At 36.9% G+C, this 12,328-nt stretch overlaps 1 protein-coding gene across 2 annotated transcripts; it reads right to left on the reverse strand.

Annotated features, from left to right (window-relative positions):
• Positions 1-17: 17 nt before the first annotated feature.
• LOC114533815 (N-alpha-acetyltransferase 35, NatC auxiliary subunit-like) lies at positions 18-6,349 on the reverse strand. Of its 2 annotated transcripts, XM_028555415.1 has the most exons (29): positions 6,293-6,349; positions 6,136-6,218; positions 5,891-5,953; positions 5,601-5,634; positions 5,405-5,516; positions 5,248-5,322; positions 5,074-5,166; positions 4,879-4,953; positions 4,722-4,788; positions 4,569-4,612; positions 4,335-4,385; positions 4,159-4,242; positions 3,831-3,933; positions 3,632-3,720; positions 3,250-3,333; positions 3,121-3,180; positions 2,684-2,787; positions 2,541-2,607; positions 2,320-2,418; positions 2,194-2,247; positions 1,946-2,070; positions 1,551-1,633; positions 1,434-1,481; positions 1,254-1,336; positions 1,119-1,184; positions 941-1,051; positions 772-855; positions 419-499; positions 18-108 (listed from the first exon to the last, which is right to left on the reverse strand). In XM_028555415.1, exons 1-29 carry the CDS (start codon positions 6,304-6,306, stop codon positions 49-51), a joined length of 2,196 nt encoding a protein of 731 aa, XP_028411216.1. In that variant the 5' UTR covers positions 6,307-6,349; the 3' UTR covers positions 18-48. The 2 variants fall into 2 exon arrangements, with proteins under 2 accessions (XP_028411216.1, XP_028411217.1); XM_028555416.1 differs by lacking the exons at positions 5,601-5,634; positions 5,891-5,953; positions 6,136-6,218; positions 6,293-6,349 and having other exon boundaries at positions 5,446-5,516.
• Between the last annotated feature and the right edge of the window lie 5,979 nt (positions 6,350-12,328).

Here is a 12,328-nt window from a genome sequence, read left to right on the forward strand (position 1 = left end):
CGTCATGCGTGGAACGTGTTCTGTGGCTTGTGCATGTTCATGTCGACATCATGTTAGTCGTATCGTTGGGTATGATCGATGAACAGAAAAATCAAACGTTGGAGGCATCTGTAATATAATTTTAAAGAAAAATCTATATTAAAATTCAGTTACATTTCAGTTATTTATATATAAAAGTGTTTTCGGTGACTAAACTGCATGAGAAAGATATGTCAAACGTGGTGGTCTAGTGTAGGTAGTATTCTACAATAAGCTGTCGTGGTTTGGGTCTGAACTACCTGAGAAAGTTATCTCAAACGTGGTGGTTCAGTGTAGGCAGTATCCTACAATACGCTGTCGTTGTTTGTGTCTGAACTTCTTGAAAAAGATATCTCAAACGTGGTTCAGTGTACAGTGATTATTCTTTGGTCATATGTACCTGTGAGTCGTGTTTATGACCGCCAGCTGCAAGCTTCATAACAACAAAATTTGTCTTGGCTACTTTTAACAGTTCATCAACCTTGAACAGCAACAAAAACAAAATGGTCACTGCAAAGCCGAATGATGGCTACTTATATAATGAACGATTCTTTCCAACAATCTCCTCAAATCTTCCAACCTAAGTAAAAACTCTTGAAGTTAACTTATATACTCTAGGCAGCCCAGAAATATTTATGAGAATTATGTCCTGACTCATGTTGCAGTCAGCGACACTACAATACTATATGCGTGTCGTACAGACCGCAGTATGAAACTGGACACTTTTGGACTACCTAAGGCTATAGATACTACCTTTTGTGGTGCATTAGATAATCCTTCGAAGGTTGTTTTCGCCTGTTGAAAACTCCTTGCCGACATCCCGAACAAATCTGTTTCCTATATGAATCAATTTTAGACTTCAGCCTTAGGATTATAACTGTTGTTTACACCATAGTATCAAGGTACATAAGGAAAGCTTTACCTTTGTTATATGTGAAAGAGTTATGCTCAGGGTTTCTTGATATTGCGTAAACAGACGAGGTTGTGGCGTGTCCAAAGTTTGAAATGGAAAGAAACGATGTTCAAATCTCATCTACAAAGAAAAAAATCCGTTTTCAAACGCAAAATTCAGCCATGGCTAGAAAAAATGGAGAACATACCCTTTCGCTGTCAAACTGTTCGGCAGGATGACACATCTTACCACAAATAAGAAATCCTTCCAGCGCCTAAAAGATCAGGAAATGCATTCAACAAAAGATCCCGATCACCCACAACTACAGCAAGAAACAACCTACTTTCATATATCCAGAACACAGGTTTCTCATTCCTTGATAGAACTGCTTCATTTCCTGATGTTCTTGAATATGCTTTCCGCTTGCTACAGTGAAAAAAATAAAAAAGCCTACTAGTGCAGTATTTCTCCTAGCACCGTAAAAATTTCGACAGCTATCTGGTGTGAATGAACATAGTTCAACCTCGTTTCTTCTTTTTATTCTTCTTTCCACTTTTCCCGCTTTTTTGCTCTGAAATACAACACGCTTTCATTTTCAATCCAACATTAACCGCACTTTGTAATTCAAAGACCTGCTTACCCAGTGCTGTTTCGTGTGACTGGAGTAACTCCGTTGCTCTTGATAAACAAGTTGATTGCCAGTTGAATAAATAATCCAAATACCTGGAAACAATATTCAAGAACTCATCAAACTATCCTTCCGTAGTAACACAGGATCAATAAGAGATGATCTTTAGCACGAATAGTTTAGAATTGATAGAGCTATCCAGTATATATAAAATTAGTTTAGTTGAGGTGTTTCTTCCTGTAGTAACACAGGATCAATAAGAGATGATCTTTAGCACGAATAGTTTAGAATTGATATAGCTATCCAGTATATATAAAATTAGTTTAGTTGAGGTGTTTCTTCCTGCAGTAACACTGGATCAATAAGAGATGATCCTCACTGGATCTCTAGGAAAAACAGACCCTCACCAAAATAAATAATGATATTCATGAGCGCTGAACAGTTGTAATTCCATTCCAAGTGATAAATACTGAATCATTATCGTCAACGTACGGTTCAAAACCCACGATCCAAAACAAGCAAAATGCTCTCTCTGAAAAGAAAAGTATTTTAACAGATTTTAGATACTATGACTGCTTCAGTCTGCGTTTAGTCAAGGTTTCTACCACTTGGGCATCACGTGAACACTGCAAGAAAAACACGTGAATAGCTGTACCTTGGGTTCAACAGCGATAACCATTTGATGAAGATCTGCGTCAATTTTGTCGGCCTTGAATAAAAGGAATTTTCTCGTTTAAATTTCATAAGTGAGCTATCAGCGTGTATTTCGTGGAATAAGTACCTCTTCTTGCAAGACAGAAAAATCCTCCAAGAGAAATCCCAGCTTGTCTCGCTGCCGTGCGCGGTTATGACACATACAGCGGATTAAAGACGTGATTGGCTAAACGAAAACGAATCAAAGACGTGATTGGCTGAAAGAGAACGCATCAGAGACTCGACTTGATGAAAGAAAATAAATCAGAACGTAAAAAACCTATTGAAACAACCCTAGGCTCTACTTACTCCCCCAGCCATTTTTAGGAAGATCTCCACAAATTGCTGGGCTTTCGGATTGTTCATTAACGGCGATCTATAAAACAGGATTTGTTTCAAAGCTGACGTAGCAATGTAGCATCACCTACTTATTAAAATACGTCCCAACTTACTTTTCAGCAATGGACGGAGGGCTGTTAAATTGTTTTATTGCTTGTTGAATCACCTCGGATAACGAAGTTTTCCCAAAAACTTTGTTGTTATTCCAGAATATTATCTAAAAATACAAGCGTGATTTTTTCGATAAATCTACAACCTATAGCTATAACCAGGGAGCAGCGAGGCAGCGTCTTCAAACAACTTAGTATCAATACTAGGGAAATTTACAATAATTGATCATGCATTAAAACTAAGTAGCTATAACAGTTCTACAGACTATTTACAAAAACAATTTAACTAGACTCGCTAATGTTCGAGTTCCATTCAGACAAAGTAATGTCATTAATTAGTAATGTGACAGCCTAAATTTATATTAGGACAATGTTCAGTACAGTACTCTGTACTGCCGTGTGCATTGCTTATCTTGGTTATCTCACAGTATCATTCATACCTGTAGTAGTGATCTCGAGAAGACACATGGACGAAGTTCGCTAAAGCTCTCAAAAAAATCCTGAAAGCAAGACACAAAAAATAGTTTATTATAGTTCACATTCTATTTATCTTTAAGTGAATTTTTTACCAGCAGTTGAGGAAGAGCTGTATTTTCTATGCATGTGCTGGCTCTATCCAGCCTCTTTATAAGTTCCCCAAGATATTGGAATGCCTGGAGTAAAGGAAATATACCTCAGTTAATTGGTTCCTAAAATGTTATAATCTGCACAGATATATATGTTTTATCAGTTCTAAACTGTTCTTCCTAGAGGTCCAGTAAGGATCATCTCTTATTGATCCAGTGTTACTACAGAAGGAAAATTAAACTAAACTAACTTTATTTATACTGGATAGCTCTATCAGTTCTAAACTATTCTTCCTTGAAGAGTAGTAAGGATCATCTCTTATTGATTCAACTGGTGTTACCACAAAAGGAAACGTAATCTAAACTTTTTGGACTGTGGTCCTACCTCAGATCGGTTGCAAATTGTTGTGTGACGTGGAAATGATGGAGGTAATAGTCGTTGATTGACCAATGGTTCAAAACCCAACATTTTTCCTGGAAGAGAAAAGCAGTGATTATTGTGGTTATTATATTATAGTGAGGAGTTACTACAACCAGAATATGCCTAAACTTCACCGGACACAGTAAAAGAAGAATATTGATACCCTCATTATTAGAATGCAAGCCTAGATCCACCGTTTCTTTAGCCAAACTTAAATGTTTCAAAGAAGAAATAAATAACTGTCTTGCCATGCCAAGACTTGTGACCTAAAATTGACAAAGGTTGATATATGTACTATATAGATACCATGTACAGATCTTAAGTGAAGAACCACACTGAGATAAAGTGTAATGGAGAGCCTAATTAATATAATTAGCAGAAACGTCTCACTACAGTGTATCTGGCAAAAATACTATAATACATTTTTTTTTTACTTAGGCAGTTGAAATCAGGTAATATTTGGATATTTGAAGAGATTGCTGGCTACTTACATCAGCTTTTTCTAAATGTGCAACCGCAGTGTGAAAAGATTTCCAGAATTTCAAACGAAACCAGAGTGCTTCTAGTTCCTTCATCTATTGCAGAATAATAATTAAAAACAAGTTAGGCATGCAATTAGGGCATTATTCTTCAAAATATATCCCTATAGGAAAACATTTTCTCAAACCTCTTTGGAAAGTGCTGTTGATTGACCAGATGCTCTTTGACTTTTTGCAACCTAGAGTATAGCAATTGAAATGTCAGAAATACATCACTCATATTTTCCTGCTATGCAATATTGACTGGAGGTATTAACCTACCACTCTATAGAGTACAGAATTAATTGTTGCTGATTTTACATCCCATGCAGAATTTTATTTTATAATCTCCCTGATGAATTAGTCAACTGTGAAACCAGTACCTTTAACTTGCGATTGACTTCATCTTCAGCTTCTTTTAGCATTCCTATAAAAAAAACAAACACAAAAATTATCACAATTGTGAAAAAAATTAAAAAGTTTTACACAACAAAACCTACGACTGTGAAGTACACAAGAATTTGTTTCAGAATTACCTGAAACTCTCAAATCTGTGACTTGTGATATCAATTTAAAACCATATGTCATTGGTTGAAAGTCCTCCTATAGACATTTAAAAACAATGTGTTTCATTACTAGACAGTTGAACTAAATTATGCTGTTTGTTGTCTGTATGGGTAGCAATACAATTACCTCTTCATAGACAGATGCTCTGTTAATGATGTTTCTTATTATTTCACAAAGGCGTAAAATGACAACACAGAAAGCCTAAATTAACATGAAAAAGAGATTGACTAAATGATTGTCTTCGTTCCCATGTACCAAATTGCTTGCATTTCCTGCTAAAATCTGACAGGAATGCTGTCGATATTTAACGAGATGAACTACCTTAACACAAGGATCCTCTATGACATATGGGTCATGAACATAAAGACAAATAAACACAGTCTGAATTAAAGAATGGCCATCCAACCATGTGACCTGCAGTAAAAATGATAGGAAATTTTATGCTATGAAGCAATATGGTCTACATTTACACCAAAGACAATTACATAAACACACCAAACAAGAGGTCAATTCATCCATAATCCCAACCACTTCTTCAGCTGTGAAATCTTTTATTTTTATTCTTCCAAGCTTCAAACAGAGATAAAGACCATTCAATCATTCAACATGGAAATCATAAAATACAGAAACACCAAAATCAACCAGGGCAAACCTTCAAAGCTTCCTTAAACGACAGGATATCTTTATCCTTACTAAAGATCATCCCTGCATCCATTTTGGGATCCATCATTTCAATGGCAGACATTGCTTCAAACAAGCCAAATCTAAAATGCAGATATCCCATTAGATTTTTATAATGTTTCCCTAGAACAGTGTCAGCTGACAAACTTGAAAGTTGCATTACTTACGTATGGTCATGCACAAGCTCCCCAAGCTTTAATTCTGGAAAAAAGTGGACTTTCTTGCATCACACTTATTCTGTGATACATATTATTTATTACATATTATGTACATATTTTAATATCTTAAAGCTACGCCAAAAAGCTCTGGCCAAAAAGCAAGTACAAAAATAAAAAAGCATTAAAAAAAACGCGTATTTAACACCATACATATTGGATAAATAAAACACATTTAGGTTGAAGGATGAAATTTAGTTGTTGAAAGCTCTTATGACTTCGGTACAAATCGATTCACTTACCACTTGTTGCATGGCAAAATTCTTCTGTGATGTTCACCCAATTGTAGCTCACCTGATTTGATGCTAAAAAGAACCCTCGCGTATAAATGGTGAATCATAAACACAGGTATTCTGACCAATTTATCAAGGGAATATACTGCAATATTAAAGTACTAAGACATACAATTATGGTAATTTCTTCATCAGATTATCCCAACAGTACAATTTTATTTTATGCATTGTAAAATTATTACAACTTCACTCACAAATCTTTGTAGGAATAAACGCTTCCTGGCTGGTATTTGTTGCATTCTCATCTTGATTTTGTTGCAACGTTTCTTCTTCATTACTAAAAAGGACAACAGATTGTCTAAATTTCGTACAAATTAAATAAAATAGAAATATTTTTCAAATATCACTCACTTTGAGTCCGACATCTTGGACCGCAAACTTTATGGTACTTCATGAATACTTCGTTAAAACGGCCATTGCACTTTTCTGACACTCACTCGTCAACTGAGCTTTACGCGTGCGCACAAAGTTGCAGACGCAAAAACTGCAAATTGCTTGTGATGTCATAAAACAGGTTTAGGCACAAAGTTATGGTCAATGAGGCAAACCTGTCATGAAATATGCCTTTGGAAATAAAAGATAACCTCCTTGGCACTGTAAATCTATGCTTTCTCAATTCATTTTTCTTTCGACCAGAAGAGAAATTGTTGATATGAACTATGACTAGAAATTACAGACAGAAGGGCGAGAAAGAGAGGACAATATACTATCGTGTTGTAACAACGATCATCTTCATCGCTTCGTTATCCATGTGTGTATACCAAACATACCAATTGATCCTGCTGTACGTCAGTGACCCCATTGAAACGCAAATCAAAGTAATAATGCGTGATGCAATTAAATTTCCGGCGGTCACCATATGTAACCTCAATCCAGTCAGAAGATCCAGGTCAGTTCTCTCTATCAGTTACACGTATAAGGATGAAATTTTAGTAGGATAATACATTAGGGCTTAGGCAACCTTTGCGAGCTTTAGGGGCAAATTGCAAATTAAATTGGAGGTATATGAGGGTATACCATAAGGAAACTGAGACAGGACTTTTAATCTTTTATTAGATGGCAAAAGAATATAAACCAAACTGGTAATCCTGGAGAGCCAGAAACTAGTCTATGGAGGAAACTAGCCAGTCGTAAAGCAAGAAGTAGTATTTCATCAAATACAAGACAATTGAAGCTTAAACCTGACATTGCCGACGTTGAAGAAAACATTCGAAGCAATGGTGAAAAGTTACGGAAACGTTCTAAACGACAGGGTTATATTATTGGCAGTAAAATAAACAAGGATATTAACTCCATAAAAGAGCGGTTGGATATGATTGAAGCGTCTATGACGGCTCACATCAATACAAGTGCGGCATCTGGACCGCAGAGTAGTAATGATTCAGTGATATGGGCGAATTTAACTGAGAATTATGAACGACAAATGGAGCTCAGGAGCCGAGTTGACGATTTGGAACGAAGACTTCGCGTTACAGAACTTACAACTTCCGAAATAGCTGAAGAAATGGCAAGAACTCGAAGCTATTTAGATAAATTAAAAGCTAACATGAGTTTGACAGCGACGGAAATTGAAAGCGTTAATGATACTACAGTTAATGTAACAACAGAGGGTGATGAAAAGAAACTACTACCCAGTAAGGATTTGAAAGCGTTTCAGAATTACCTTAGAGAGATTGGAGAAATAACTCGGCAGGATTTTCAAGAGTTGGGAAACCAGAAGGAGGATTTTATCGCAAGTTGTACTTGGCAGGGCACAATTTGTGACTCCAGGTGCGGTAATCATTGTGATCATAACATAATAAAGATGATCAACGAATAGCTTCCCATGATGTGATTCATAGAGAACGTACTATAATTTCGCCTTTGTTTCTAGTCACTTTGAAGAATTTCAAAATTTTATGTATGGCAACTGTTTTACGTTCAACACCAGCAAAATTGGTAGTCACGTAAGCGGAACTGGTCCGTACAATGGTAGGTTTATTACTATTCAACATGCTCTATGAAAGAGAGAAGATGGAGTTGATTATTAAGGTCTTCATTTCCAGGCCTTAGTCTGTCGTTATTCATTGAACAAGATGAATACATGGATCGAATTGCGTCAGCAGCAGGAGCCCGCGTTGTTGTGCACGATTTTCATTTCCAGCCTCTCCCAGACGAGGAGGGATTCTCTGTTCCGCCAGGATATACCACAGCCATTTCTTTTCAGAAGGTGATAAATAATACGTTTGTTAAAGTATCGCAAGTTCTGAGATTTCTGCTTCTATAGTTAGCCGTATTTGTTTTATCTATGTCATTTAACAGGTAACGACGGAAACAGTAAAACCCGTCTGCGACCCAGATATTGAAACTTCGGTGAGAAACGGAGAGAAATACTTGTATTCCCAAAAGGTAAACGCGAAAAAAAATCAATCGCAATATGCACATGAAATGTCATCAATCATTTACATTATAACTATCAAAATATGCCATCATCATTATCATTATTAAGGTAATCAAATATTTCTCCTGCAGGGATGTCTTAAGAAATGTCTGTCTGACGAAATCATTCGTCAATGTCATTGCGCTGGAATGCAATTTTTTCTCAATATGAGAACTTGTTCAGTTGATAATGAAAATGAAGGTTTGTTTTAACTTTTGTAAAAGAAAATCCCTGCATGTAACTTGTCGTAAAAAATTCGTGCTTGTCGTTTCCAGTGGAATGTGTTAAAGGGTTGGAGAGTTTGGCTCGAAAGAACAAACTACCGTGCCACTGTCCGTTACAATGCAGGTATGCCGGCATGCGATTGTCTGATTTAGAGGAAATTGTGCTCCTATGTTTCCCAACGGATCGAACAATTTAAAAAAAGCCGCGGATATTTCCGGATGAAATTTACCTAAAACAATATTTCTTCCTAATCATTTCCATTTTCAGAGCAACAGCGTACATTCCAATTATTTCTTCAGCCATTTGGCCGGCCGAAAAATACCTGGTAAGCTGTTTCAGAGCGTGATACGAATACTGAAAGATAGTGATAAAATTAAGCCATTTGTTTGCTTTGGTTCTTCAGCCATCATTGTTGGAGGAACTTGTTCGAGTCAGACATAAAGTCCTAGATCTATTCGACAATATCACAGACTTTAACCAATACTTCAGGTAACTTCTCATATCTTTCATCTTGAGTTGACCAATCTTCTATTTTCAAATCATCTCCGAGTCCTGCATTTTAGGAAAAACTTCTTGCGTATAAACATATTCTTCCAAGAGCTCAAAGAACAGGTGGTCTTGCAGCGTCGTTCCTATGGGGTAAGCCTGTCAAACGAGATTCAAACAAGCCGTTTACCAGATATTTCTAGAAAAAAACATTCCTCGCTGTCGATGGTTTAGTAACATGAACGCTGTAAACACAATTTGACATCGTTGCTTTAATTTATTCTAGATAGCAAGTTTGCTATCGGATATTGGTGGACAGTTAGGGTTATGGGTTGGAGTGTCCGTGTTAACATTGGTCAATTTCACTGAGAACGTTTCAATGTTTGTGATGATGTTATATCGTCGTATTAGAGCCAAATTCGTGCGAAAATCTAGACGCCTTTCAATTGCCAGTGGAGCGGTTCGACCGTCACTTGACGTTCCTTATGCAATCGATGCGAAGGGCAGCTGTATTTTGAGTCTAAGTTCTTCAGCATTTCGTAGTCATGGTAGTCTTGGTTTGGCTGCCACGGCGAGCGGCTTAAGTACTAAACTCCCACACGTTCATTTTGAGGAGCCAAGCAGCGCCTCTAAATACATGAAGTAGTTGTAGATAAATAGTTTATTTAAGTACACGTAAGTTCATTGTGAAAAAACACTTTTAACCCTTTCATTTACGAGAACATTCCTTTGCAACTAATTAGATCGCTCTTCCATAAAACAAAAATCCTTTTCATCCAATTTAGTCTCAACTATAATTTAGGTAAATGGCTAAATGCGACCTCCTGTATGAATGGCAAAAATACAATATGTAGAATATGCATAAGGTAGGGTAGAATCCTGAGATATGTTTCGTGATAACTCAGGCAAGAAAAACATAACAAAGACATCCGAAGCGACATTTTCAACTTTCGTCAGGAAGTTGAGAAAATGAGACAAAGGCGCTTTTTTGGCTTGCAGACAGACCTTAAACCTGAACTATAGTACTCGGTGACCTAGTATAGTCTGGTTAAATGAAGAGAATTTTGGGCTGGTTCGACCTCTGTTCGTAGATGAAAGATTTAACCCATGCACATATAATATTGCGTTATTTCAAATATTAGCATTCTGGTAATAATTCGTCCGTCAATAGTTTTGATTTCCTAATAATTTTGATGGATTCTTAACTCAAACACATTTAAAGTCATTACCATACTATAAGAAGAAATGAGATTTCTTATGCGTTGGCAATGAAATGCTCTTTGCGTCACAGAGAAACCTTGGCATTCTAAGCATCATGGGCAGTTCGAGGACGCAAAACTTGCGGAAATGCTACTTAGCCAATTGGCTCAAGCGCACACGAAATATGAAACAATAGCCAGTTTAAATGCCTGGGTGTTCCTCTATCCTTGATCCAGTGTTATACAACAGGAGGAAAGCCAATACCACCAACTTCATTCATACTGAAGAGCTTTGTAAGTTCTGAATTGCCTCCCTTGACGTCCAGTAAGTCAGGTCATCTCTCCTGTTTATCAATCCAGGATCTCTTCAGGTAGATCAGTTTAGTGTTACTTCGCTAATTGAGTGCCTAACGGCACGCAAACTCTAGCACGAATATAATGATTTTGCGCACGCAAAGTTTCCCCGAAGCATTTCAACATATTAACACTTTTGCTGCGGAGAAATTATATCAAAAACTTCCCTGTATTTTGACAATTTCTAATTTTATTATCACCTGGGCTGAAAGAAATTACACAGATGCATAGACATAGTTATTTCAACAAACTAATTTAGAGCGAAAATTGCTTTAATAGATATGAGAAACCATTTTGGTACTACCAAATTTAACATTTCATTTTTTCGATCTATCACTGCAAGGACTCATTTAATTGTCCTATGGCTATGTATTATGTAACTGTCTTTTTTCAGTACGAGAAAACCGTCTGAGTATCAGAGCGCTTAGAAAGAAAGAATATGGTGCATGATTGAAGTAGACAATCGACCTGCGCCATATCTGTAACAAGTCCAGTGACATTAGTTTTCATGATCAACGTTTTCCATATTTACAAATCAGGGAACCTTTAACCTCAAAAAATGGAAGAATCTTGCCTCGCGGCTATAAAATATTTCTCTAGAGAACCAGGCCTTTAAATGAAATACATGAAAACAATCTTTATAGTATGAAGAGAAGTCAAGAAAGAAAGTTATAATATCACAGTCTGTTTCGTTGTATAAAAGACCGTAATTTTTCATCTGGCATTCCGATCATTAAAACCAGATTTATCAGACTATAATGGGGTAGTTTAGGCGTGGTATAAACCAAATATTCATTAAAACACAGAGGCAAAGATCTATTGACGGACACTTGGTTGACCTTTTCACGAAAGAAGATAACGAATTCAGAATGGTCATGGCATGGACATAGCGTTTTTCTTTCTTTGACATCCGCCCGTTGTAATTAACTAACCGAGATCTGTCCCATGATATACTGTTGACTCGTAGTAATGAATATTTCTAATCATCGCAGAAATCACGGCATAACTCGAGCAATCTGTGCTATGATAAATCATGACAGAAAACGATCGAAGACACGATGTATGACGAATGACATAAGGCAGAAACAAAGTGTTTCTTTCAGACTTCAGTTCATACAAAAGGATGAGTAGGTCACTATAGGGCGTGCAAATTATCCTCTGCCTAATGCCTGCTCGTCAAATTTTACCATTCGTTGGACAGTTTTAAATACCTCATACCAGCATGCCTTGTTGGCTTGATCTGAAATAACGCGTCTGAGTGTATTAAGACATCTTGTGCAGATTTATTCATCATCGTGATAATGATAGTTATGAATGTATTTTTAGAGAGGAACTCTTAATAAACAGCAAAATGGCTGCATGACAATTGTTGTCCTCAGATCTTCACAAGGAACTTCACGTGAATTGCTTATGACGAAGGCCAAACACGTAGAACTAAGTTAAGCTGCTTAATATTCAAGCAATACACTCAGCTTGGCTTAACAAACCTCGCTACCAGGGTGATCTCCTTCTTACGTCTGGAATAATTGACTCAATTACGCCTGTTTTGGCCATAGAGTTTTGACTACAATAAAACAGCACCAAAAATGGGCTTCCTATTTTTAAAGAAACAAATGAACATTCTCAGGGCTTTCAACACCCGGAAATAAGCGCGCGACTAGAACGGATCGCGCCATGGCGGGAAACCGATACATCCACACCAGG

Source organism: Dendronephthya gigantea, unplaced genomic scaffold, assembly GCF_004324835.1.
Source record: "Dendronephthya gigantea isolate DGI-Jeju-01 unplaced genomic scaffold, DenGig_1.0 000095F, whole genome shotgun sequence".
Taxonomy (NCBI): Eukaryota; Metazoa; Cnidaria; class Anthozoa; order Malacalcyonacea; family Nephtheidae; genus Dendronephthya; species Dendronephthya gigantea.